This window comes from Serinus canaria, chromosome 3 (assembly GCF_022539315.1).
Source record: "Serinus canaria isolate serCan28SL12 chromosome 3, serCan2020, whole genome shotgun sequence".
Lineage (NCBI taxonomy): Eukaryota > Metazoa > Chordata > Aves > Passeriformes > Fringillidae > Serinus > Serinus canaria.
The window spans coordinates 9,648,745-9,676,343 of NC_066316.1; the positions used below are offsets into that span (position 1 = coordinate 9,648,745).

The window sequence follows — 27,599 nt, forward strand, 5'->3', positions numbered from 1 at the left end:
CCAGGGTGAAGCTTTCCTCTCTTCTCCCAAAGGACCAGAAGTTGCAAACTTCTTGAATGTATTAAACCCCACCACAAGCTTTTTGCAGAGGCAAAGGATGTCACCCAAATGCCCCTAAGCTGGGCATTTTTTATTTCTGAGCTGCTTTTCCAAGCACAGGAAAGGCAGCACTCTCTGATGGTGACGTGTGTACCTGGCTCTTTCAGCAGGCAGCTTCTCTCTGTGTCATGGCTGGGGAGAGAAGCCTTGCTATTTTATTCCCCTCTGTCACCTGCCTGATGGGAGTCAGGGGAGGAGTGTGGGCCAGCAGCCAGCTGGGACCTTCTGCAAGAAGCCCATGGTGGCCTCCCAGGACCAGGGCTCTCATGTGAGGGCAGTGGCCACACCACCAGCACTGTGCCACCTCAGCAAGACAGCAGCACTGAGCTCCTCTAGGTAAACTTCTGCCACAAAAGACCTTGGCAGCTCCTCGTGAGGAGGAATCAATTTTAAACTATTTTCACTCATTCCTAGCACAACTGGGTTTATTTGTTTTACACATCACCTTTTGCAGCAGAAAAACTGCAGCAGTTCAGAAGGGCGAGAGGGCACCTGGGTGTGCCTGTGCTCACATCCAGAGAGCTGGAGAAAGAGCTCAGGGATTTTGCTTTCAGATTGAGCAGCACAGAGAGCTCAAACCTTTGTGTGACAGCCAGCAGAGACTGGGCTGGGCAGACCCAGAGCACACCCAGTGCCCTTCACCCAATCTCTGTGACTCAAACAACAGCCCTGCTTAAGCAAAGGAATTGTGTGCCTTGGTATCTGGTCCAAGACAGCAAAACAAAGGCCTTTTATTTCCATTAAAGCTCATCTTCTTTAGACAGCTCTTTTGTTCAAGCATTACTTGGACCAAGAAATAATGCAGTGTGGAAAAATCTCTTGGAAATGCAAAAGCCTCCTGCCTGCTTTGCTAGCATTGCTTCAGCAATGCTGACCAGCATATCCTGCAAGTATAGATCTTGGCCTGTCACTGCCAAGTAAAGAAAAATACCACATTTTTTGTTCTTCTTTTGCCTTTTCTTCTTTGATATAAGAGGTTGCTGCATCCCCTGTACAAACACACGCTCCTGGCTGTGTGTCAAGCTCTTTATAATAGACCATATTCATTTTTTTTTATGGAGTAAAGTGGGACAGATAAGAAAAAAAGAAGGGGGGATGGATAAGAGCAGGGCATCACCAGTCAGTCTGGCAGAGTGTGGCACATCATACTGCTGCTCTATCTCATTGTTTTACCTGTTGATACGGGGACTATGAGCCCCTTTCTAAGGAACAAACAGCAGAGAGCACCTGGCTGTCATCTCTCTGTCCTCTTCTTTTGAAGTTGGATGTCAAAACCTTATGCCAGAAAAGCAAGGCCAGTGAAATCCATGTATGCTGAGCACTGAAACTCTGAAAAAAGCTAGAATTCATATTATTTTCTACCTTCCAGTGGGAATATGAATATTCTTTCCTTCTCCACAACAGAAATATGTCTACTGAAATATGTCAAAATACAGATATTTTCCTAAAGCCCTGTCTTTCAAAACTGGATGAAAAGTAACCAAATATTACAGAAGTTATCACAAAGAAAGACAAGCTGCTCTTTTTTTTCTGCTCACATAGGCCTTGTTTCTGTGTGATAACTGTAGAAAGTCCTTTACCCAGTGAGACAATGTGAGCAAATAATCACAAAGCTTTGCATCCCTGCATGCCCCTGCCAGGGAGGTAATTGCAGCAGACGGGCAGGGATTGCTGCCCTGTGCTCCCAGGGCACTCTGCTGCCTGGCAGGTCTCACCTGCTGCCAGGGAGGAGGGAGGGTGGGGAGGCTATTGGAGAAGCTGAGCAGGTGGAGAAGTGTGCAGAGGGGTTTTTTCCAGGTGTGTGTCCAGGTCAGAGTTAGTGAAGGTGTTTGTGCACGCTCTTGTTTCTGCCTGAAAGGGAGCAGGCAAGAAGTGAAGCTCATTCATAGCATCAAAGGCTCAGCTCTCTCATAATGAATCTCTGTTTACAGGGAGGGAGGGAAATGTGTGACATGGTATTGCTCTCGTTCCTAAAAATAAAAGCAGGGAGAAAAAGAGGATTCATGCAAAAAGACCTTTCAAGATTGTTACCACCACCCCACCAGCCCAAGCAGAAAGCCTGACAAGTCATCTGACAAGTTCAATGGTAAACTTGACAAGACAAAAAAGAGATATTTTTAAAGTTTTTTCTTTGATTTATGAGGCTTCACACTTGCCTACAATCTACAATGCTAAAAATATCTTTGGCAATAAAAACCGAGGAACCCGCAAGACTCCAGAGGATGGAGATTTATGAAAAAATAAACATAATGAGGTGGGGTTTTGATCACACACTGCTTGTGGGGAAAGATATAATTTACTTTCCTCTTTCCAAAAGTTTTCTTGCAAAATGCACAAAAACCTACTTTGATTGAGCTCTTCAGCTGTTGACAAATGAGACAACCTAAACAATGGCAAGCCTAGGAACTCACGTGCCTCATTCTGGAGAAGGAAATGTGAGAGAAGACAGGACACCTGCCTGAGAGTGGAGCTGAGAGGAGCACAGGACTGGGCAGCTACAGGAAGTGGGGACAAGACTCTCGTGGGAAGGAAAACACAAACAAAACCAGAAGGAAATCACTGAACAAGTGGACAGCACAGGGATGGCCTCAAAGCTCTGTGTTTTTCTGAGGAAAGATGGAAAGCAGCAAGTCTCAGCTTTGCTTGGGATAAAATCACCAGGTGACATCCTGCTTGGAAAACTGGATATCCCAACGGGGAAAAAAAAAACACATGTTGAGCTTTCTTAAAGGGCACTTCTGAATCCACTGCTCCTCCCTGCTGGCTCACCTGTGGATGCACATCTTCACTGCCAGCACAGAGGCAGACCCTGCACAGCTGCTCCCCTCAATACAGAGGCTCTGCAAGCAGCCCCAGGTTGGCAGCACATTGGCAAGAGCCTTGGTGGAGACAGCAAGTGCCACACAGAGCAGAAACAGCACCTGCAGGACAAACTTGGCTTTCATGAAGCACAAACCCCCCCAAAATTCAGTCATTCTGTTGGGAAGGAGCACCTCTGCTGTCTTACAGCCTCCAACCTTGTGTAATTGTTTTGCAGCTTGACACAGGCATACGTGTGGTAAGTGTGCTGGCAGGAGAGGCAGGAATAAACAGAGCACCTGAGCCTGTGGAGTGAGCTGTGCTGCAGATACATCTGCTGCAAACAAAGGCTTCATCTTCAAATGACCAGATTTTTAAAACAGAATTCACTGCCAGTGCTGTGTACTGCATCAAAGAACTCAGCCCCCGTCTTCGAGTTTCCTACGTGTTGTGATTTATTCCCAGATGGCCTTTTTGGTACAACTGCTCAGGAAACTTTGGAAAACACAAAATTTTCAAGAGCTCAAGCAACTGCAGAAAAAGATTTGATCATGAGTAGCAAGAGTTGATCTTTAGCTATACCTCTGGCTTTTGACACAGAAGGGAGAAAGCTGGACAATTCCTTTGAATTAACAAGTGATCTGAAGGCATTTAAGTTGAATGATCTGTATAAACAGAAATCACATGTATGGTTTATGTGTCCAAGTATGAGTTGATATCACTGTCAATATTAGCTCAGCAAGGTGCAGGGTTTTGGTGGTTTGCACCATCTCAGCAAGCTCTCAGCCACGGGAGGTTTGGGCTTAATGTTGGTTTCATTTTTCCCCCGGAAAATGACAGTTTGTGGGATGTGGGGTTTGGCAGAAGAATGACTTTTTCCACATGTATCCTCAGAGCTATGATGGACCTGGGAATGGGAAGGTAGGGAGAGAAAGGAGCTCCCTGGGAGCGTGGGGAGAGGACAGAGAATTGTGTCTCTGCTGGACTGGAATAAGCTGGACCATCTTTCTACAAGAGATTTGAAAATTGAGTTTAGGCAGCCACATTCAGCTATTCTTCATCATTATACTAAACCAAAAACCACCCAAGTTTTGGTTTTCAAATGCCAAAATCCTTCAGCCAAGTACCAACAATTTTCCCTTTATTCATGCTTTTTCCACCTTCTGTATTCTCCCATGGAAGACAGAGGTTCCTACAGACTCATGCTGGCTCCTGGGATCCTTTCACAGCTGGATTCCCTGGCCTTTGCACACTGGTTCTCAGCACATTTAGCTTCTCAGCCATATTGCTTTTTAGCATTAATTACATGGGGGATTTTGTATTTATTGGACCATGCTGTGCTTTCTTTGCTCAGATAAAACTATCGCACAAACAATCAAAACTCCAACAATCAGAACTTGTTATTTTCCACAGGACAAACACTAATTGTCTCAGAGGCTTCCCAGAGCAAAGACAGACTGCTCATTTGAAGCTTAAAAAAAAAAAAAAAGTAGTTAAGTATTTCTCTGCCTTTTTTTGAGAGTTTTTTTTTTATGTTGAAGAGTAGGATTCTTCAGATCTGAAGAGCCTGCTCTGGTCTGACAAATCAGCAGGGCTGGTAGATGTTTAGTGCAGGCAGATTAGAAAGGCAGCTGAGAGGGTGAATGTGAAGGGTGCTGTGGAGCAGAGACTGTAGTTTGCAATAGGCACTAGAGAGAAATATAATCAAATGTTTCCTCGCAGTCGCTGATGAGGCTGCCAGTGTGACTCCTTCTCTGCCACCTCACATTATCTGCCATGCTGGGAAGCTCAGTAATTACACTGCAGACACTTATGGAGACATCCTTGTCGAAACAAATGATGGGCACGAGGTGATTGCGAGTTAAGCAATGTTAAGACTGCCTCGTGAAGAAAACAAACCAAAACACAGTCACTTCTTTGGTAAAAAAAATAGATTTACATATTAAAATTTGAAAGGAAGAACTGACTGAGCAATTTTTTTCCGTGGGAAAGGAAATGGTTTCTGGAAAGCAAATTCACATCTGCAGAACAGAAATTATTTTTATACTCCTGGAAGGATATTCTAGCTTATCAGCTTGGGACAAGTAGATCTGTTTTCCCAATGGGAAAGCCAAACATTTGAGCTATCAGGGGTGTTTTCTATTCAAAAGCTATGTCCACAGAGGATCCTTAGCTGGACATATAACCTGACATGGAACCTGACCATTGTCAACTAAAAGCTAAAATAATTTGTAGCCACCTCCCTCAGCCAAGTATCTCAAAAGGCAGCCAGCACTACCACAGAGACACGTCCAGGTGGGGAAGATGCCACCCCTTGAACAGCCTTCCACTGCCTTCCAGAGTGTCTGGCAGGAGATGTTTTAACTTTACCTCATGGGACAGGTAAAAGGCAGCAATTCCCAGTGGCCAGAAGCAGCAGAGCATGGAGAACACAGTGAGGCCAAGATGATCCCTTGGTGGCATCATCAGGAAGTTGTCTTCACTCTCGGTGTCACTCGAGTAATCGCTCTGGAGCGGCAAAAGAGAGAAAGGTAGATGTGCTGGTTATTGACATTATTGCTCTTCCTCTGCCATCAGCCATTCCCTCATCCTTTGCCCATTTCTCCTACTCCACCACAGCACTGGCCAGCAGCTCTCCTCTTCCTCACTCACTGTGTCACAGACTCCATCACTGCTGCATGAGCTTGAAAGCAAGAGAAGACAAATGTAAAGATATCCCTGCAGGGAGCTGAAAAGCCCATTAAAGGAAGGGGATCTCTAGTCAGATGAACCAGGGTGAATATTTCCTTTCAAAAATAAAGGAGAAGAAGGAGAGGGAGAAAATCCACAGTATTGCTGAAACCATCCCTTGAAATTGTGCACTCACCTGAACAGGTGAGATACAAAACCAAAAAATGCTTTTGATTTTCAGGTTTTTCTCTGCTGGCATAGTATCTGTGGAGACCTCCTTTCTGAGATTTCAAATTGCTTTTTCTTTCACATAAAGATGAAATGGGGAAGAGATTTCTCAGGTAACGTTGGCCCTGTGCTGAATCACAAAATTATCAGTTATGCTGCTTCCCAAAGGCCAAATTGACCCACCTATGAGCTACCAAGGGTGAGAGAATAATTCTAATCATAAACTCCTGACCATGCAGACCAACTGTGAACCAGAAGGGTGAAAAAAAGTTTAAAAATCCCAGAAAGAAATCCAACAGCAAAAGGTACCTCAACCCTTCCAGTTAAACACTCCTTTCCCCCAAAAAAACCTTCCTTCCCAACACCTCACAACAGGACACCTCATCCTAAGCTTACCAAGAAATCTTCTCCATTCAGATCCCCCCCTGACACGGGGATTTTTGATAATTTGGCTGCCTAGCTCTCTGTCTTCTCTTACTCCTGGAGCTGCAAGGGCTGCACCCTGACACTGAAGAAGCTGGATATTGATCTTGTTGAGAAGTCAGAATTATATTTGTCTCTTAGGCTTCCCTTCCCTTCCCTTCCCTTCCCTTCCCTTCCCTTCCCTTCCCTTCCCTTCCCTTCCCTTCCCTTCCCTTCCCTTCCCTTCCCTTCCCTTCCCTTCCCTTCCCTTCCCTTCCCTTCCCTTCCCTTCCCTTCCCTTCCCTTCCCTTCCCTTCCCTTCCCTTCCCTTCCCTTCCCTGGCACCATTTCCCAAGTTTGTTGGAGAAATCAGGCATTGGAAGAGAGAAAGCCACAAAAAACATCTACACAGGATGGAAGAAAGAAGGGAAGCCAACTCCATTTGTAAGGTGCATTTAAGATGAGTTTCATCACAGCCTGTAAGTGCCTGAGCAGATAATTTCTGATCAGAGGCAGCTCTTTCATTCTGCAGAAAAGCTGAAGTGACTGAAAGAAGAATAGAGGAAGAGCAGACACAAGGTGCAGATCTTTTAACAGACATGGTGATGAACCCTTTTCTGCAGTTGTAATGGATTTTCTATTAAAAAAAAAAAGCTTTTTCTTAAATCAAGACTGGCTGCCCCTAAAAGCAATGAGCTTTACCTCAGCTGAGACATTACAATTGCTCTGCAGACAGCCTGCCAAGCACACTGGAGATGTCAGACAACAGGGTCTGCTCTGACCTACAGCTGCCAGCAGCCTCTGATGGATATTCAGGAAGCAGCCCTTTCACTCTTTTCCTTCAAAGCAACCAATTCAGCAACATGCACACACTGCATACAAAACTAATTCCTTATGTGGTCCTGTGGGATCTGCCTTCAAATCCAGATGGTCCAGTGGTCTGGTTTGACAAAGACCAACACAATGCTGCTCCAAGTTAATATGTGCTCTGTTTCCCTCCACACAATGCCTGTTCCAGTAATGCAGTTAGACAGGATGACCTGTTCTGACCAGCACTCTGCATCCTTCTGCTCTCCTGCAAGTGTTCTGAGCTCACCTCCATGCAGCAGATGCTGAAGGCAGCAGCTGGATGGAGACTCTTCTGCCAAAGGCTGTAGTTTATCACTGCTCTGCCTCCAAAACACACACTTGTCCCTGAGCAGCAGGGGGATGATTATTTATTACAACAATTATCTTGCTGATAACTTCTTAAGAGGTGATGTCACTAAAGCCTGCTATTTATTTAATTTTGCCTGCCTATTTATTTCTTTCTTTATACAACTTTGAGTTTTGCTGTTGATTGCCTTTCAGTTTTAAAGGCATTTAAAGGAGCCACAATTCCCTAACACTGACCTGCTGCAGCCCCTCCTGTTTCCCCAGCTCCCAGCCTAAAAACTGCCCTGTCAGTCAGGCAGCCAGCCGTGCAGGATGGGCTCAAAGAGGTGTCTCATCAACACCTTGGAAAACTTTTCACATGAAACTTGGCAACACCAGAACTCAACAGGCAAAATCCCCTGGCTGTAGTTGCCCAGGCCTATTCTTCCTCCTTGATCCCTGGACTTTGATCACCTCCCTTGTGTTGTTTTCTGGACCCCCACAGCCAGGCTGCTGCTCAGGAACTGGCATCCAGCACATTGCCACTGGAAGGGGATCACTGCAGACAGCAATGACACAAGCTGGGGCAAGTGCTGTGACCCTTCATGGCTGTCCCCTTTTTGCTTCTCAGCTGACACAGCAGTCCTCAAAGACGTGTGCCAAATGTCCACCCTCTACAAGTGACAGCAAGCAGCTCATCCAGGGCTCCTGCCACTCACAGAGACATCCCTGCAGAGCTCCAGCCTGAAAACTCAGGGAAGCGATGCTGAGAAAGGGAATTGCTACTTTTAACAAGATTCATGGGAGGGCAATTGGACACTGCTGAAGGTGACTTCCCAGCCATGCTCCCTTCAACTGGAGCTGGTTAATTGAGGTTAATATCCCTTGGCAGGGCTCAGTATCTCCAGACTTGAGTGGCTTCTCCTTCAAAGGAGAAAAATAAGTCAAATGCAAAGTGTAATCACTCTTGTAACCTGTTAACAATGAGCCTTTGAAGGAGCTCAGAGATTTAAAGTGTGTCCTGTGGGTAGGGTGAGTCAGTGCTGTGACTGCACACCTGAGTGCCACTCCTCTCAGGAGCTCATGCCTGGGCACCACACCTCTGACAGCACTCCTGTGCTCTTCTGAGCATATGCCATGGGACAAAAGCACTGAGAGTTACATTCTCATATTCTCAACACAGCCCTAGATGAGCTTGGGCAAGTTTATTTATGGTGCTGTTTTCCTCCATTGCCCAGGTGCAGAACAGGAAAAATGCTGTACACTCAATTCAGAGGAGAGCTGGGGCAGCCAGTGAGCTCAGCAGTAAAACCAGGCTGCAAGAGCCTGTCTTTGGGTTGCAGAGCTCTCTGGAAAGAGAATTCTGCCATACACAGCCCCCCAAGGAGTGCTCAAACATGCCTTCTGGATGCCTGCAGCAGAGCCCAGTGCAGGACCACAGGCTGGAAGTATTGACAGAAAGCGTGTGTGATTTTGTGGGGCTTGATGGGCATAAATCTCCTCAGGGTCTTCTCTTCATGTTGCAGAAAAAATGTGTCTGGAGGTGCTTGGGAACCTCGGGAAGAGTGGTTGGATGGAACAGGATCCAAATTCTACCTCTACAATTTCATGCTCAGGTCCAAAGGATGAGTTTTCACCCCAGAATCCAGCAACTTCTAGTGGAAAAAAAAAAGAAGAAAAGTATATTTTGAAAGTAGTACATTTCTTTTCTTCTTTCACTCCCAGAACATTCTATTTATTTTGCTTTTAGAGATTGTTTCAGACATTGCTGGGTGCTGGGAAAGAAGTAAGAGGGTTTTAAGAGACAGCTCCAAGGTATTCTTTTATGCGACGTAAATGAATAATTTAATTTGCTGCCATGAATAGCTTGGGTTTCTCTAAATAAGCAATCTACCTAGTGGCTAGGAGGGAAACTAGCAGGAGTATAATATGACAAATGCTATTTTTGGATAAAAGATGGCACATGAACTCCAACAGGAGGGTATTTCAACTTGTAACTCATTTCATATTTCACTGCCGCCACATTTGACAAGTTGTCTGTCTATTAGTTGTGGCGTGAAGAACTCATAAGATATTTATAAATTTTACAGAGATACCTAAATAGGGAATCATCTGATTTCAGGGATGGGCATGGAAGAGAGAAGTTTAAATCCCTGACAGAATGTGCATCCTTCTGTTTTCATGCCTGGAAATTGCTGGAGCAAAGCGGGGCTCTATATGCTAATGAGAGCTGTTTCTGAGATGTTTTTCCCTCCAGACAATTATGATTTTCTTAGGCAGACTGAACAACACTCCATCAGGACCTGAGAAGCACTGCTGGTAAAAAATCCCTACAAATAAGTTGGTGAAACACTGCTGCAGGGCACAACCCATGATCAGGATGTCTCCTGCTCCTCTGTCACACATCCCATGTTCTTCAGAGTCCCCAGGCTTGGGAAGGCAAGAAGGTGTCTCCTTCCCAGCAACTTGTCCAAGACATGTTGAGCTGGATAGACCCATCCTGAGGAGGCTGACAGCTAACAGAGAAGCAAACCCTGCAGCTTGGCTTGGTCAATTCTTCAAACCAACACCAAATTTATCAAAATGGCTGTGTTTTGTCCAGAACCTTTCTTACTGCAAAGTTTTCTGCCAGAGAACAGCAACCTTTCTGGTTATCAAGAGCCCAACTCTTTTCAAAAAGGCAATCATGTTAGAAGCAGTCTGACCTGCAATAAGATTATTTTCTGCATGTGTCCCTCCTGAGAGTCTTGCCTTGAGGTGGAGGGGACGCTACAAAGGGAGGAGATCGATTTTTTGGCATTTCTATGAAATTAAATATCCATCTCAAACACCTTAGGTAGGAATTCTGGTATAAGGCAGACAGTGCCAGGGAGACATGGAGAAAGAGCAGTGACTCAATCCTATGGCTGCTGTGTCTTCCAGAGGGCATTTTGCAGAGATGCTCAAGTTGGAACTCCCCTGACATGTGGAGAACAGGAGGTAGCTCTCAGTTTTCAAGAGAAAAGAGCTCTTCTGCACAAAGCTGCCCTCTTTGCCAGTGTTTCCAAAAAGGGGCTAGTTTATGGAGTTTCCTCCTTTGTCAGAAAGAAGTGCCAAAGCAGACATGAGCCCTGGTCTGCTCTGACACCCTGCAGCTTCCATGCCTTGATGAGCTGTGGCTTGACAACCAACGTGACAAGATACACAGCAATGTCCTGTGCCACTCTCAGTGGCAGACTTTAGCACTCTCACAGAGGAGAACCAAAATTTGCATCTCTGTTGTGTCACCCTCTTCCTTCTAACTTCTGCTCCCAGTCCTGGCACTCACTCTTTCCCATCTTTCCCATTATTAGTAATCTAAAAAAGCATTTGCTTCTTGTCAGTGACTGGCAGGGAAAAAAACTTCTTTCTGGTGTGACACACTTGTGCTGTGTGATTCAGGTGCTGGTTTTGTGTAGCTGACAATCTGGCATGGTTCATCACCTTACACACTGACTGCTTGTCCTTAAATAGTGCTCTTCCATTCCCAGAGTCTCCACATCTCCACACATGAATTTAGGTCTCTAATGAAGCTGTGCCCTGGCCAAGCCCAGGAGGCCCTCACACATCTGGCCACACAGACACATCCTCTGTCCACCACCCTCTGTGAACCAGAAGGGCACAACACAGCAGACACGTTTTTTTCTGGTCTGGTGCTGTCAAATTCTTCTCTCCTCTCCTCTCCTGCATGACCAGCTGCATCTGCAGAATTTGGACCTTCCTGGAATGGAAGCTACTTGCCATGCTGAGCTACTTCTTCTGCAAACAGCTGCTCAGCAGGTGGGTCCTTTGGGATCAGGGAAAAGTTCATGTAAGAGTGTGAAAATCTCAGTGCAGCAATGGAGACAGAGCCTGGTGTCAAAGCAGAGGCTTCTAGCCAAACAAGAGTTTTCAGCTAACCTTATCCAAACCATGCCTGGATTTCTCCTCCCCTGTTCCTAGCGGAGGAGAAATTTTGATGGAGAGGACAATCCATCAGAGGAAAGGGTGGTGTGTACTTTGTGAATGTCTTACTCTGAGCACTTTGTCAGCCCCTTGACACATAGGTCAAGATGGTTGTGCACACACCTGTGTTTGTTAGCACAGTGTCACCCCAAAGGGTCAAATGAGACAGGAAATCTGTGATTCCAGGTGCTCTATACTCACTCAAGAACTGCCACTTTTCCTCTCAGGAGGTCTGTTTCCAGAGAAACAGGTCAGAAAGAAGAAGGAGCCAGGGAAAAGGATGCACACACTGTCAGAGCATGTTACCAAAATTTACTGTCTCATTTCTCCCCTTAAGATCAGGGGAGGATGAAGTTCTACAGCTGGTTTCTAAAACACAAATGTTCTCTGCGAAAAGCTGATCAAGTTCCTCTAGTACCACTTTGAAGAGGTTTTTTCCTTATGCTGCTCATTTTCCCAGCCTTTTTTTATCTCATTCTCCAAAAGTTGACTCAAGAATGTCTTCTTGACTTGAATTGACGAGAGGGAGATTTTTTTTTTGCTGCTGCCTGAATGCCAGGCCAGATGTGTCAATAACACCATGTGTGCTGCAGTCACTTGTGTTACTGCTGCACGAGGGAAACTGGGGCAAAAAGACAGCAACCAGGAATTTTGTTTTGATTAAGGAAATTATACTTCCCACAGTCAATTCTGAAATTCTGTGGAAGGGTGTGATTTGAGCTAATATTCTCACATGCTTCAGAGAGAAGCTTTCTGTCTCCCTGTGGAGGCATTGAATACGGCATTAATGGCACGCACTGCGAAAAACACTTCCCTCTTCCCACCTTACCAATACAGAGAGAAAGGAGAATAAAAGGGAAGTCAGGCTCTCGCTGGATTTCCCCTGTGCTGATCACAGGGTGAGACGCTGGTATTACAGGAGGTGAAAATAGAAATTTTAGGGCTTGTTGGATCTCGGTCCATACTGAAAATCACAGCGACAGAGAAACACGACCAGTGTCCCTATCCCAGCTGAGGCATTCATGTTTGAAGGCATAGCTTTGCTCTAGACAGCCAGAGGTTCTCTGCTAGGTTAGGAGTCTCTGACCAGTGGTGGAGGAAGTTTTCAGATCACCAGCATTATGTTCACCCTCCATTCCTACAAACATTGGCAAACACAAATCCCTGCCACACTTGACCTCTGGTTGAAATAAAAATAATAATTTTTAAAAAGCATCACTCAAGAAAGAATGAAGCTGTTTCCATAATCTTCCCTGTTACTTTACAGTGAGCAATCAATGAGGCATGGGACTCCAGAAGAAAACATTGTATTTGGATCTAAAAAGTGTTTAGCTCCATCAGAAAAATATCATTTGTTTCCGTGGATATGAATCCACTGCAGCTTAAAACCCAAAGACTTCTGTTTCTGCATTCATTCCAAGACAGAAATGCTCAGTTGTGTCTGAGCCAATAATTTAAAACATTCTGCTCAAGTCAGGTGAAGGCAAGAGATGATGTTGGCCTGCTGAGTAAGATGGGCTCCATGCAGACAGGCAGATGCTCCCAGCCCCAGCCTTACACAGCATTTAAGCACGTGGGTCTGTTTCTGACCAGCCCCTCCAGAAGGGAGGGGAAGGGAAATGCTGATCTCCATTAGGCCCAGTGGGAATTTTGCCATCGGTATCCACAGATCTGGGACCTTACCCAACAAATAAAGATGAGCAAATTCATTGTCCTAGTTGGAGGAGAAAGCCATACATCTGACCCAAAAAGCAGCTGATCCCCTGCTGTCCCGCTCTAGGGGGTTGTACACTTAATTTCAAACATTCCCTCCTCCTCCTCCCAGCCTTCCCCATGTACCCCAAGTGACATCTGACCTCTAGTTCCTGGAAATCCTCCTCTTCCTCCACCTCGTAGGAGAGGGTGTGGATCTTGATGTCGTCCGCGGAGAGGTCGATGAATTTGCTGTCGGGGTACTCCAGGCTGTCCTTGGCGGGCGAGCGCTCCTCGATGAAGGTGGTCTCGCAGCACTCCGAGCCCAGGCTCTCGCCCCACGAGCGCAGCACGTTCTCGGAGTAGAGGATGATGTTGGGCCTGTAGTGGGACTCCACTGTCTGCTGCAGCATGCTGGGGTCCAGCAGCTGCTGCACGGGGTCGCTCCTGCCGTTCTCCGGGCGCCGCGGCGAGGACAGGCTGCCCGCTCGGTGGCTCTGGTACTGAGGGGTGGGGTACACGGAGACCAGGCCATCTCGGCTCTCTGCCACCAAGTTCCTTGTGTTGATTAAACCATTCCTTTTCCCAGCCTCGGTGATCTTACTGTGCATCAGCACGCTGTTCTGCTCCACCAAGCCATCCATACTGGGAGATGTCCGAGGCAGCGGGACCTTGCTTTTGCCGCGCCTTGGAGCTCACGCTGGGTGAGTGGCTCCCATTTTCCTGATGAAGAAAGGGAACAGAAACAAAGGTGAGGTGTAGGGGGATAGAATATATGAAAATAAAGATAGTGTAGAAAGTAATCTTACCCCTAGGGAGTTGCAGCTGGGCGAATTACCAAGGATTAAGAGCAGCCCTGACTTTACCAGGCCACAGCTGTAACCAAGGAGAAGAAGAGGGCTATAAAAGACTGGGATGGCTGGTTGAGAAGGGCACTGGAGTCAGTTGGCTCCTTTGTGAGAAGAAAGAGTCAGTGCTCTGAGGAGCTGCCCACGAGAAACACTAAGAAGGTGTGAAACTTTTGTGATAAGGAGACAACAACAAGGAGACAACCTCACGACAACAGTGAGGTCAAAGGCAATGAATTGAAGGACTCAAGTCAGCTTGTCTTCCATACAGTCTCAAGAGAAAACAGAGCCCCATCCATCAGTGCACAACCTGACTTAGTTCTCCAAATGTAGCCCCACTCAGAGAGGCAAAGAACACCTGCCCCACATCTGTGGGATGCAGGGAAGCAGATGAGGTGAAATGCCTTGGTAGTGATGGATCCCATCAAAGAATGGCTTTGGTGGCTGCTCCAGCCTCCCACAGGTACACAGCTGTCATCCTGGGAACAACATCCCTTTCCTCTTAACATTTTGTATAAGAGATGGGAAAAAACCCAAAAAAGATCAAAACAACAACAACAGAAAATCTCCTAAAAGAACCATTTTCAGTTCTCAGAAATCTGCAGCTGCAAAAGATGGGCAGGTGCTGTGATCACCTGTCGGTGTCTGCAGCCACCCTTAGCCCTTGGCAAGTGCTTTAGTACCCTTTGAAAACCCATTTTTCCAGCCCAAACACTTTCTCACCGGGCTGCTAGTTTTTCTCAGGTGTAGCCAAAGGCAAATACCTTTGAAATATTTCTGTATTGGCCACAGGAACTGTAAATTCAGGAGTTTCTTTCTGGGCATGAGCATAAAAATTACAGACATGCTACTGGCTTCAAAGTTCTTCATATTAGATCCTCTACGACCAAGTTATTTATGCAGGATTACCTGTCCCCATTGTGCTGTCTGGAGGAAACTGAGAATGAAATACACAAACACATAAATACATGTCATTTTTTTACTCAATACTTTCATTTTTTTACTCAATACTTTCTCTCTATTTCTCTTTTATGTCACACAACCTCTGACAGAGCAATGTCTAGGAAAAGCCCAGTACTATTTCCTCTTAACTCCAGACTCCAAACACCTTCAGTCTCTCTTTTGGATGCAAGAGGTATTTAAACCACTGCTAAGAGCTGTTCTAACACCACCAATTAAGCAGAAAACTTGTTTAACATACATGAGAGCTTGACCCAGAGTGCTGACATGTTTACATTCACAGCACTCGGTTTAACATGCAGCAGCCCCATTTTTATTGTGCTGTCAAGTAGTTCAGTGCTTCTCTTAAGTGAACCAGCAGGAAAGCTGCAGAAGAGAAAATCCACCATGGTGGGATCCCATGGAAGTTCCATGTGCAATCCAGGCAGCAGGAGCATCCTGCTGGGCCTCCAGCTGCTTGAGCACAAACCTTCCACTTCCTCCTCCTCCCACCTCCCCCAAAGAAACTGCATGAAAGTACATCCCTACAGGCAGAAGATGAGAAACTCATCAACTAAAGAGTAAATTCTCAGACTTTGCTCAGTTTCTCCTGAGCTGGCTTGGAAAATGTGAGAGCCCCCCCTGATTTGTAACATCAACCATCAATCCCACTGAAGCCAGAGGGACTTCCCCCAAAAACTGCAAACCTTCTTGCAAACATTCTTATCCCTGCCACCTGGCAGGCAAAGTTAAGTGGTCAGGAGGAATATGCCACAGATGTAGCAGAAACTGGAGGAAGACTCACAAATCAAACAAATGCCCTGCTAGAGAAATGGATGAAGAGGTCAGCGCTTTGTCACTGCATCAATGGCTGGAAAACTTGGGTCAGGCCTTGCACCTGCCTGTGGTCACATCATTTCAGCTAAGTCTGGCTTAAGGAGCACTCAGGAAAATGCCATTTTAGGGCAGTTTTATTGCATGCCTTGTGTTGGAATTCAGGACATCCCTCTGGCTGTCCTGGATTGCCCAAACCTCTGCCAGGGGGCTCAGAGACCCTGGCACAGAACCCAAGACACCTGTGATTTTGATTATGACCCCTATAAAAAATTACCAACCTTATATGAGGATCTGCAAGCCAAGAAAGTCTAAGCAGAATAACAGTTAGTTTGTCACGAGGTGAAAAATAGATTTTTTTTAAAGTTTTAAGAATGGAAGTTCAAGAAGCAAGGCAGAGGAATCTGGGTATGTCCAGCCTTTCTCCTTCCTCTTCTTCTTAGCCTCCATCTTCTGCTGTGATGCTGGCACTTTTAGATCAGTTTAGAGTAGAAGCTCACTGTCTAACATAGGTGATCAGTATGGAGAAGTTATGGTAAATAATGCAGTTTTTGGTATAAAAAGATAACACCACCCAGGGGCAGGCAGTGTGCCTCTGTCTGACCTGCTGCACGGAACTCGGCAGGCCAGAGAAAGAATTGTATAGACAAGAAACAATGAACAACCTTGAGAACGAGAAGAGAAGGGTTGAAGAGGAGTTCTGACTCCTTCTTTGACTGCCAGGCTAGGAAAAGAGACTTTCTAAGGCATCTCAGAGTCACTCTGACCAGAAGAAGTCCCAAGAGCCTTGGAGCTGCATTGTTTCTCAGCCCTACCATGGATCTAAGCACCTATATGGCAGGTCCTCACCTTCTGTGCATTTAAACCAGGTTTGTAAACCAATATTGCAGATTCTGAGTGACCCTTTCCCCTTGGTAATGAGTAAAAAGTGGTAAAAAACATCCAAAGTGAGGCGAGGACAAGGCAGGGAGCATCCTTCCCTCACAGAGCTCCTCTGACAACAGGGATAGTCCATTGCTCAGGACATCCCTGGAGTCCCATATAGCAGGCAGGGTGCCTCAGGGAAGGTCAGCAGGGAGATGTGGGTGGCAGCATGCAATCAAGGTAAATGCTTTAACCCCAGGTGCTTTTTAATCTGTAGCTGGCTGCCTGCCCTACCAGAGCCTGACCCAATGTTCTTGGCCCTGCAAGAGTATTGCCTGATGGGAAGGGGCTGAGGAGACTCAGGACTTTTCAGGATAATGCATTAAGAAGGGGGGAAAAAAGAGAAAGAAATAATTATATCAGTATTACTCCTGAAATGGGATCCCCCAGGCTGAGATGGGGGTGTGACAGACAGTGGCACATGGTCACTTAGGGTGATGCTTAGGGGCAAAAGGCACCTGTGCCTCTGCAGTGGCTCAGAGCCTTTGTCCTGCCTGCAGGGACCCCCTGGGCATGGATCCAGACACTCCACTTTCACCAGGGGCTTTCATGGACATGGCCTGGGCCAGGCTCACAAGCCTGTGGCTCACAGGTACATCCTAAAATTAAGATTGCCCCAGTTTCCAGGTTCCCTGCAGCCCAGAATTCCTGGATGGCAGTGCTAGAGCAGGTACCCCTCTGACAGACCACCTGAGGAAATGGGAGGGTGCCATCTCTGCAGGGAGCCAACATTCAAAGCAGAAAAAAGCTCTCATTACCTATGACCACGGTGAGGTTTCAGAGTGATGTTGACATGAAAATGAAATTCATCAGAGCTCTTGAAATAAGAAAACTTTTCAGCCTGCTCCAAGATGCAGAGTTAATTTTAATTGGTTGGATTCAGGTTTCTTCTGTCTTTGCATGGCTTTAATTGTCCCACAAATCACTCACTGGCACTGAGGCCAACCAGAAATAATTCTGCATTTTCATACTTGAGACTGGAACCAGAAGGAAAAGCCAAGTTCAAGTTATTAACTGATAGATGCATAATCAATATATCAACCTTCAATCTAATGTTTACCTCGGGGTTAGACATTTTTACCCCGGTCTACTATAAAAAGTGAGTCCATTAATGACTTTAACCTTCGCTCCTTCCAATTTCTTGGATTCCCCCTTCCTCCTTTCTCATTTTAATAAGAAGCTGCAAGCAGTGCCAAGATCTCTAGTCTGCAATGCTGTGGTTTATTAAGCTATCACTGGTGTTACAGCAGAGCCCAGCTACAGTGAGGAGCTGCACTGAGAGCCACGCTCTGCTGGGTGTTCTGCAGCCTCCTGCTATGATGACAGTGCCTGACAAACTAATTAAGCACAGGGTGTGAGACAGAGAAATGCCAGCTGTAAGGAGGGCAGCGAGGGAACAGCTAAATGCTGTGTCCCAGGCTCCAGCAGACAAGGAGCAGAAGCCAGCTCTGTTACTGCCCACCATCCCAAAACTCCTTTGCTCTCTTGGGACCTGGCAGGATGCTGTTTTCCTCCTCTCTCCACAGGACTTTGCACAGCTTTAGGGCTCTTTAGCCTTCTGGAGACCCTTGCCAGGCACCCAGTGTCCTGTGTGAATAAGCAGTTGGGAAACTCTGGATACAAACCCCTGAATTCTGAGCAAGCCATAGAGGTGAACGTTGGGCTATGGCTGGGCAGCCCCAGCCACCTCCTCACAGCACACCAGAAGGACATTCATCCACACAGACCAAGCACCACCAGCCCAGCAGGCTGGCTTGTTGGCAAGAAAACTGGAAGACAAAGGCAAGTGAGGCTGAAGGCAGAGTCCCCATCAGCTGTCAAAGCCTGAGGCTGTACCCTCTGCCATTCCCTGCAGATGTGGCAGGTCATCAGCCAGGAAAAAAGCATCAAAAACTCATGTGCTTCTGCATGGGGCTGCTGGATATCAGCAGAAACCTTTTCCCCGTGAAGACAGTCAAGCACAGGAAAAAGCTGCCCAATGAGGATTTGCAGTCTCCATCCTAGCAGGTTTTGAAGACTCAACTCAATGAATCTCTGAGGATCGTGGTGTGATCCCAGAGCTGACCTCTCTGAGCATGAAACAGAACTGCAGACCAACTGAGAGTCCTTCAACTTGATCATGCCATGATTTGAATCCCTCTGAACCTTAGATATTCCCACCTGTCAGCCACGCTCCCCAAAAGTACTGCTCCCAAATCCCTCAGTGAGGCTAAATCACCAGAATGGCAAGAAGTGGCAATAGTGACTCTTTGTGCCACCAGCAGAAGGTGATTCAGCCCCAGGATGATCAGATTCAACAAAATGCCCCTGGGTTTGAAGCTGGTTTCTCCTCCTCTGCCAGTGCAGGGAAAGCAGAGGGGAGAAAGCTCTCTTGAAGAGCAGTCAAGCCTCACAGGAGCTGCAGATTCCCTGGCAGGAGCTCTCAGGTAAGAGGGAGTTTCTAAAGCACAGTGCAATAAGCTTCAGCATGGTTTGAGGCATTTCAGACATTTAGAAACTGCAACAACAAATACAGGCATCATGCATGAGAGAAATCACAGGCAATGTATGGATCTGGAGTGCTGACTACAAAGTGAAATACTTAACAAAGTGAAGGAAAAAACCCCTTTCCTGCTTGTGTTTTTCTTCTTTGATTTAGCTGGGCTTATTAAAGTAGGTTTTGTTTCAAGGGAATGCTGTATTTCAGCAGCTGGAATTCCTTTTACTCTATTAAGTAAACTACAGGGAGTTTCGTAAGGCAGTGCAACTTACTCACACTGGGAAAATTAGGAATGCATGCATTAGTGATAGCTAAATGTTTCATTGCTAACAGTGGAATTAAAAAGACCTCTGTGCTATTTTAGTATTTCGAATGTGCAGCAAATCTGCTGTGAGATGTGATCTGTCCTCCTAAAAACCAGGAACTTGGAGAATGGTGAAATGCCCAAGGTCATGTCAAGACAGAGCTGGAAATAAAATCCAGGTCTCTTGATTGCTTGTACAGAGATATATGTTAAAACAATTGCCATCTGCATATCTGCCTGAATAATTGATTGCTTAATTCAGTATCTGAACTAAAGAATGGAGTGGGGAAGAAAGGAGGAATTACCTTGCGTTGACCTAATATATAATAATGTTATTCCTGCAACAAAATATTTCCTTTTGAGCAGATGGAAGTATTTTGCCTGAGCTGAAATGAAATGCAATGTTTCATTTATTTATTTTTAATTGAACAAGCTGGCTTTTAATTCACTATGCCTCAAGTTGCCTCCAATTAAAAAAAAAAAAAAAAAGAAAAAGACACATTCAGACTTTTCTAGCAATTCTTCGCGACTCAATTTTTTCAGCCTTAATTCTTTGTGGGGTTTAGTCTGAACTCACAACTTTTTTCATTCACTGCACTTTCTAGATAATAAATAATTGGCCTGACTGAGAGCACCTCGCTCTGGTGTCAATAACCCTGGCTGTTGTGGAAGGTGTAAAAATGCCTTGACACCTGCACCACTTCTGGCAATTACTCTGCAGAGCGAAAGTAGTCAGAAAGTCTGGCTGTGTTTTCCCTGCTGTGTTTTCAAGAGGCTCCCCAATACTGCAGAGCAGGAGCATCATATTCAAACTCCCCATCTCAAACTGGGGACATTGAGCCATGAGGAGCAATCCTTACTTTAAGAGCTGCCAAAAGAGAAGCTGGAAGTCTCTCCCATGAATACCAACATCACAGCATCCCTGGCCCTCTTGGTTTGCCTGCTGGCTGAACCCTGTGCCTCCCCTTGGACCTAAAAATCCCTGTTTGACTTGTGACACAGACAGGATCACCCAGATGTGGATGCAGGACTGGCCCTGCTAACTCACTCCAGCCTCATTCCTGGTGGGCAGCCAAGCCCCCAGAGCCCAGTTCTTGCACACACCCTGCTCTTCTGGCTCTGCTTGCTTTCCCACACTGGAGGCAGGAAGCAAAGCAGGGCAAGGCACTGCCTCACTTGCTCTGCATGTAAACCCCCAGTGCTGTGCTCCAGGCTGGGCTTGAGGTATTCCTGAAGCACAGATGGAAAATAAAGAGCTAACAGGAGAGGAAGAGTCTGTGCTGGTGCAGACTGGGTGCAAAATGGAAGTTTCTGTCCCTCCTGCCCCAAGAAAAGCACCCCAGGGCTGCAAGTCACTTTGCTAGAAAAATACTGCAAAATTACTGGAGTCAGTTCATCTGGGCAAGGATGATTAGAGTAAACAGATGCTTCTGGGGCCATAAAATCAGCTGTGCTCCATAAGACAGAAAAATTGCAGAGCTGGGACTATACCATGGGACAAAAGCCTTACAGAGTAAGTGATTCAGCCATGGTGAGAGTGGTAGCTGCAGGCAGACAGGGCAGGCAGGGGAAAATGAAGCAGCTGCATCAGTGGGGCATAGTTTGACCTTTTCAGACCTTTCTTAACCCTACACTCACCCCTCCCTGCAGAAACAAAAATGGAAATGAGTAATGCTGATGCCTATTAGAGTCAGGGCATTGTCTGAACATGAAGAAAAGTCCTGTCCTCTTTGTTCTCTGGGAGGAGAAGGGATATAGGACCTCAGGGACTTCTGTATGGGAGGCTCAGGCTCTGGGCTGGCAGCATATCCACATCACAACCTTGCCTCCATGATCTTGAGAGCCACATGCAGCTGGAAGAGGGGAGATTGTTCTGCTGCAAAGAGCACAAGGACAGGAGCTGGAAGCTGGGTGGGTGACATGGGGACACCACCCACTGGGAGAGGACTGGATAAGTCATTGCACGCAGGGGGCAGCTGCTGTGGGAGATGTCCTGAAGCAGCAGGCTGAGCACAGCTGTCCTGCAGGACCTGACACCAGGCTGGATGCCTTTCCTAGGTCCTCTCTCTAGAAGCTGAACTGTTTGATTATGTCCCATCCCTGGAAGTTTTCTGGTTGGATGGGCTCTGAGCAACCTGAGCTGGTGGAATGCATCCCTGTCCAGGGCAGGGGGTTTGGAACTACATGATCTTAATATCCTTTGCAACCAAAACCATTTTATGATTCTGTCCTTCAGCAAATGCCATTTCAGAGTTCTTTGTTCTCCCTGGGGATTTTTAAGGTATCTGAGCAGTCAATCAAAGCACACAAACCCCATCAAAATTCAGAATTTTGCCAACTTGGTGTGAATAGTCAGTTCATTCTTCTCGTGCCTCTGTGAAGCCTCAAAGTGTAAGGACAGAAATGCAGTTATTGGTAAAGGAGGGAACTTTGCACCATCAGGTTTTATAGGGACACACATACAAATACACATCCATAGGGATGCCAGGTATAAAACTGGCACTGCTAAAGGCATGCATGGACTCACACCACTCATGCACTGCACCACTGCTTCAAAATGCAGCCTTTGCTTGTGCAGGGAAAACAACCAGTTTGTCACTCTTCTGAATTTACAGCACCAAATTGAAATCACAGAATCTTTTGATTCTCAAGTGCTACAGGTTAGAGCAGCTCCATGTGAATCCTCAGGGTCACAGGCATCTACATCTGAAGAGGAACATTTTCCTGTGACCCTATTACTCAAAGTATTTTCCAGCTTTTTTTGCCAGAGAAAGGGTACTCAGAAAGAGCTGGCATGATAGCTGGAGGATGTGTATTCAGACACTTACACACAGCCACTCTTCATGTTTGTCAAAGCAAAGCCAATGAACACGCTGAGTATTTTTCTCCTGTGTGCACCTCTGCAGTTATTTTCCTTTTTTTTTCCCCCCAATTTCACAGTACAAACCATAACCTGTAAAAATTCGAGTCTCCAAAGTGAAGATGACAAAATTTGGACTCTTAATAACCACACATGTAATCTGCAATCTTAATAACCACATGGACAGTATTAAATAACTCCACTGGAAGCATTTTACAGCTGTCTGCAGATATGAATTTGCTGTAGAGAGAAAGAAAGACCAAAAAACCCCTTATCCAAACAGATTGCACATTTTCTCTAATACTGTCCTCAGAAGAAAAAGCATTTTAAACCCTGAGAGCATCCTTCCTCAAGTTAAATGTGTTGTGGTGGTGCCTGTGTACACCAGTACTGCATTACATCTGCATTTGTGTAAGGAAGAGCCCTGCTCTGTGTGTGAGATTTATTCCAGAGTGTGTGGCACCACTGGTGTGAGACATCTGCCTGCCCAGCTAATGAGAGGAGACTTCATTTAATTCCTACAAATGAGTTTATCCTACACACACCCTGGCATGATCTGTGGTTACCAAAACTGCCAATAAAATGTCACCTTGTCCAGTAAAATCACTCTTTGTCTTAGGAGCAAGGCAATTTGAAATTAACACAGACCATCAACTCGCAGCTACTTTAAAGATGACAATTAATTAACTATAATTAAAACTAAGTCATTTAAATACATGAATGTAGGAAAGTGTATTCTCTGTTCTGACTGCTTTTTAGAATACACAAATATCCCCCTTAATCTGCCAGTTAATGCATCATCTTGAGTTTAAGACCATCAAAGCATCTTTTAATTGTTGCTAATGCTCTGTTTACACCAGCTTAATATCTAATTAATTGTAATTTGAATATTTAATCTATCTGGAAAGTTTAGAATTTTTTTCCTATCAGAGATTAATGCTTCCCTCCAGTGATTTTGAAGGCACAGTTCAAAAGATTACTCTCTGGAGCAACTCCTGCCACTCCTGCCCCATGTTCTGCCCGGGTGGGGGATTGGTTATACCCCACCACCACTACAGCCAGTCCCACACAGACTCTTGCACCTCTCCCCCTGCAGCACACTCCTGGCTGGGGAGCGCTACCTATCCTGCTCCAGGAAGGATTGTACTCCTGGAGTGTCAGTTCCAGAAAGGTCTCAGTGCACTGCCAGCCTCTTCCTACTGAAGAACTGAGCCCCTGCGGGATGCTTTAGTGGTACCCGGGTACCCCATCCAGAAGGACGAGGCAGGCACGGGGGACTTCCCCAATGTCACCCCACTGCCATCGGTAGCAGGGACCACTGCTGCCTCCTTGCCTCAACCATCCCTTTTCCCAACTTAGCTGTCACTGCTCCCAAACTAGACGATAGGAAGGAAAAGAAATTCAGTCCGGCGCCTCTCCGGAGCAGGATAGCGAGGGGAGCAGCTGCGGCTGCCAGGAGCTCAGCATCTCCGCTGCCTGCCCCCGGCTCTGCCCCCGCAGACCTCCGCACAAACCCTCTCTCCCTTCCCTGCGCCGGCAGGGCGGACGGGAGCTGGGAGGAAAAGCTGCCACAGTGCGCTAGATGGGATTCCTCCCGGGGAAGAGGAGGGAAGGGAAAAGGAGAACCCCGCGCGCACTTTCCCATCCAAGGTTCCCGATCTCGCCGAGCACTGGAAAAGCCTCTTCTCCCCCCAGACCCCGCCGGGCAGGACCGGGCATGGTAATTCGGGCTTTTCGCAGGGCATCGGGGAAGCACCTCTGCGGGCGGCCCCGCTCAGCCCCCGCGCTTCCCTGCGCTCCCCCAGGAGTCCCTCGGCCGAGGCGGCTGCGGGAGCCGCGGTGCCCCCGCCTCCGCTCCGCGCTCCGGAGGATGCCCCGGGGGATGCGGCGGAGCGGGCATTTGGTGCTTCGCTGCCCGGAGGGGATCGAACGGGGTGGGCTGGGGGGTCACTCACCTCCCTGCAAGGTGACCCGCGGCGCGGTGCTCCCGCTGGCGCGGCCGAGGGGCGGCTCAGCGCCCGGGCGCTCCGCCCGGCAGCATCCCCGCGGCGGGGGCGGCGGCGGGGACCCGGCCCGGGGGCTGCACAGCGCCGGCGGAGAAGGGGCTGCGCAGCCTGCACCGCCTCGGCGGCACTGTGGGCTCGGAGGAGGAGGAGGAAAAGGGGGAGGGAGGGAGGGGGAGAGAGAGAGAGAGAGGCAGGCGGAGGGAGAGAGGCAGGAGAAGGAGCCCTGCGCGGCAGCGCGGCCAACTTTCCTTCTGCAGCGCAGCAGGAACAGCCTCCCATCCCTCGGTGTGTAACCCCCGCCCCGGGTGAGTATGGCAAAGCCCTCCCCTCTCCGACCCCCCTCTCTTCCCTCTCCTCATCCTCTCCAGGCCTTCTTCCCAGCCAGGTTTCCTCTCTTCCCCGCACACCGGGGCTCAGCGAACCCTGGCGGGCACCGCTCTCCTCGCTCCAGCCCGGCTGCCCCACACCTTGCCCTGCCGCCGAGGGACTCCGGCACTGCTCCCCCAGCCACCAGGGCACAACCAGCACCCCGGGACAGCTCCCCAGGACCACGGGGAAGCTCCAGCAGGTCTGGAGAATTTTAAATGTTTGCGTTTTATTTTTTTAGCGTAATGACGAGCGCACTGGGCTGCATCCCACGGCACTGAGGGGTGTTCCCCGCTCTCCTAACAATCCTGCGTAACAGGGGTAAGCCGTGCTCATCCTCTCCTCTTTCCATTCCCAACAGGCCTGCTAGCCAAGTCATTTCCCTAAAAGCTTCTCTGTCACCACTTCTTTCTAGATGCTTCAACATGCACGGCTCAAAATGCTGCTGGGAAATCACATGTTCCGTTTAGATCACTGCTTCCCTTTGCCTCTACAGGGACAGAGACACGAGGATGGAAAGCCCTGGTGCACTTTTGTTGTCTCCACCTCTCAGGGTTACGGCTTCTGCCTCTCACTGCTTGCTTATCATTTGTTATTCATAGTCCCAAAAGCAAGCATGCCAAATCTTTGCTGAAGGAGAATGTTCAAGATTCTAAACACACGTTAACTGACTTGATCCCATCTTAGGGTTTTTCTCCAGCCCTGCTTTCTGCTCTTCAACAAAATTTTATTGGTGCTCCAAACTCACTTCGTGTTTAGTATATATTAGTGGTATTCACAGAAGATTTTTCTCTCCTTCTAAAAATCTGGTGCCTTGTTCATTCCTGAGTTGATCTGGAGTGCAGGGAGGTTTTGCATCTTGGAGAAAACAGTTTCTTCCCTAATGTAACAGGCACTGGGAGGCAATTCATACATAATCAGCAGAAAGAAATAGCCCCAAATTATGATCACCCTGATTCTCCAGAGTGTTTTTCACCTTTACTTGCTTGTGGATAGAAGTCTCTAAATCACCATCATTATGCCTTTACCAAGTAACACTTTTAGTACTTTCCATCCTGCTTGTACAGGGACACAACTTTAAGGGGGGTTGGCTTGCAGCCAAAGGTATTTCAGCTCCTACAGTGCAAATTCATCAGTCATCACTGCAACTGATTGGAGATACCAACTTGTTTGGATGGATGGTGAATTCCTGCTGAAACTCATTTTTCAGTGACCAAATGTATTTGTGAAACAGGGGGAAATCCAAACAGATTTGTTGGGATTTATTTTTAAAGAAAAAGAAATTCATTTCTGCAGAATGGACTGGGGAAGGGATTTCTGGATCATCAGGTCAAATTTTCTTGCTTCCAGCCAGTTTGTTTCCTTCTGACACTTCCAAAATATGAGTTTTTTCCCATAACTATATCAAAGTGAGATTCAGTGACGTCAGGGAAGTAATGATTTCCTCTAACACTGTTCCTCCGCGTTTGCCATTGTCCCTGAACCAAACTAAGCACATTCTTTCTTCAGTCTGAGAAGACCATGAGACTTTGTGTCCATGAGGAAATCTGGTCTCATTTGGCTTACTAGATTTTAAGCAGAACCAAGAAAATCTAAGTAGAGGAGCAATCACAATCCAACAATGACAGGGGTTGCAGCCACTGCTACAGACCAGGGCATACTTCTCCCTTTTTTTTAAGTCAGCCTCTTCTCCAGCCCAAAACAATCAAAGAATTTACCAATACACTAATTAACTCATAATTAACTAGTGTTAATGATGCCACTTTCCTATGGCACTACATTTGCCATAAATTGCCCTGTTCCTTTTGCTGGAAAGCTGATGACTGTGCCGGATTTGATTTTGGTATTTGCAGCTCACTGGTAACCTGCTGATTTTTGGAGAAATTTCTTTAAACAGCAACAGAAAGGGGCTTGTGGTGGGGCAGGGGAAGCACAAAGCGCTGCACTGACAGGCATCAACACAAAGAGATGTCTGAAAGGGGCAAAGGTGGGGAGGAAGGAAGTGCACATCCCTGGGTCTGATGGCTGTTGGAGCAGGGCAGCCCATGATGGCTTGTGATCCTCCATGGTCCTTCAGTTTCTGCCTGTGAGGAGCTAGGGATTTGGGAATGTCATCGTTTGAGCCTGGCGCAATGCCAGTGCCCCCACGAAAATACCTCTTTCCCTGGCATCCACTGTGAGATGTGATCAGAGACAGAGCAGAACAGGCTCCAACTTAAGGTTGAAAGAAAAAAAAAAGAACTTTATTAACCTAAAACTACACAGAAAAACACACAGAACACAGGATGAAAACCTTCCAAATTTCCTCCTCCTCCCCCCACCAAATTTCTAATTCCATTACTACCCGTTAGATAATCAGTTCTCAATTCCTCGAGAAGAGAGGAGTCTCTCTTGCACCACAGGCTTCCCCAGGAAACAGTCGAAACTTCTCGTGTTTCCGTGTCACGTGTGGCACCGCCCGGAGAACATTTTGCCATCCTGACCTCTTCCCTCCATGTCCAGTGCTCTCACCACTGCACATGGACCAGAGCTGCTTCTTGGGTTTTCCCTTTAAGGATACTTTGTCCAGTTCCAAATAGAGCACAGTCCCTCTCCTTTTGGGACACCTGTCCCCCCCAAATTTCACCCCCTGGGGCCGAGGCGTCTCTTGAACAGAGATCATTTTCCTCTTCTTCTTCTTGGAAGACGGAGGGCACCACCACCACCCTCCTCACCCGTCGTCTCTGTTCACACTCCTCCACATCACTGCACTCTCCTGGCTCTGAGCCATCGCCTCCCCCTAGAATGCAGTCTCTGTGTCACAGGAACACAAGGGGTTCTGCTGTGGCTATACAAGAAAAGTCCAGCCCAAAGCCACTCCATCATCTCCTCCCACCTAGGATTCTTCTCAACTCCTCTCAATCTCATCAACTTCAGGAGGAATCAGCATTTGCAAGGTTTCCATCCTCCCCAGAAGGGTTAAAAGTCCCAGGCTCTGCCGGTTTGCTCCATGAACTCCCACGCCTGGCTGCCCTGCTGGGCACCCCCCCCCTTCTCCTTCACGCCGGCCGCG

The 27,599-nt window shown here is 47.1% G+C and overlaps 1 protein-coding gene and 1 long non-coding RNA gene across 2 annotated transcripts in view; one reads left to right on the forward strand and one right to left on the reverse strand.

Moving 5' to 3' along the window:
- The window catches only part of SYNDIG1 (synapse differentiation inducing 1), a 49,850-nt gene extending 25,643 nt beyond the window's left edge, over nucleotides 1-24,207 (reverse strand). The window contains exons 1-3 of the mRNA XM_030236464.2: nucleotides 24,131-24,207; nucleotides 13,152-13,710; nucleotides 5,269-5,406 (exon numbers count right to left, since the gene is read on the reverse strand). Coding sequence (XP_030092324.1) covers nucleotides 5,269-5,406; nucleotides 13,152-13,631 — 618 coding nt within the window. The 5' untranslated portion in view covers nucleotides 13,632-13,710; nucleotides 24,131-24,207. The remainder of the gene's footprint in view (nucleotides 1-5,268; nucleotides 5,407-13,151; nucleotides 13,711-24,130) is intronic.
- A 153-nt stretch (nucleotides 24,208-24,360) lies between these two features.
- On the forward strand, nucleotides 24,361-26,401 carry LOC108962543 (uncharacterized). Its single transcript, XR_001991204.3, has 3 exons — nucleotides 24,361-24,486; nucleotides 24,789-24,868; nucleotides 24,963-26,401. It is a non-coding gene; the product is annotated as an uncharacterized LOC108962543 (long non-coding RNA).
- The last annotated feature ends 1,198 nt before the right edge of the window (nucleotides 26,402-27,599 follow it).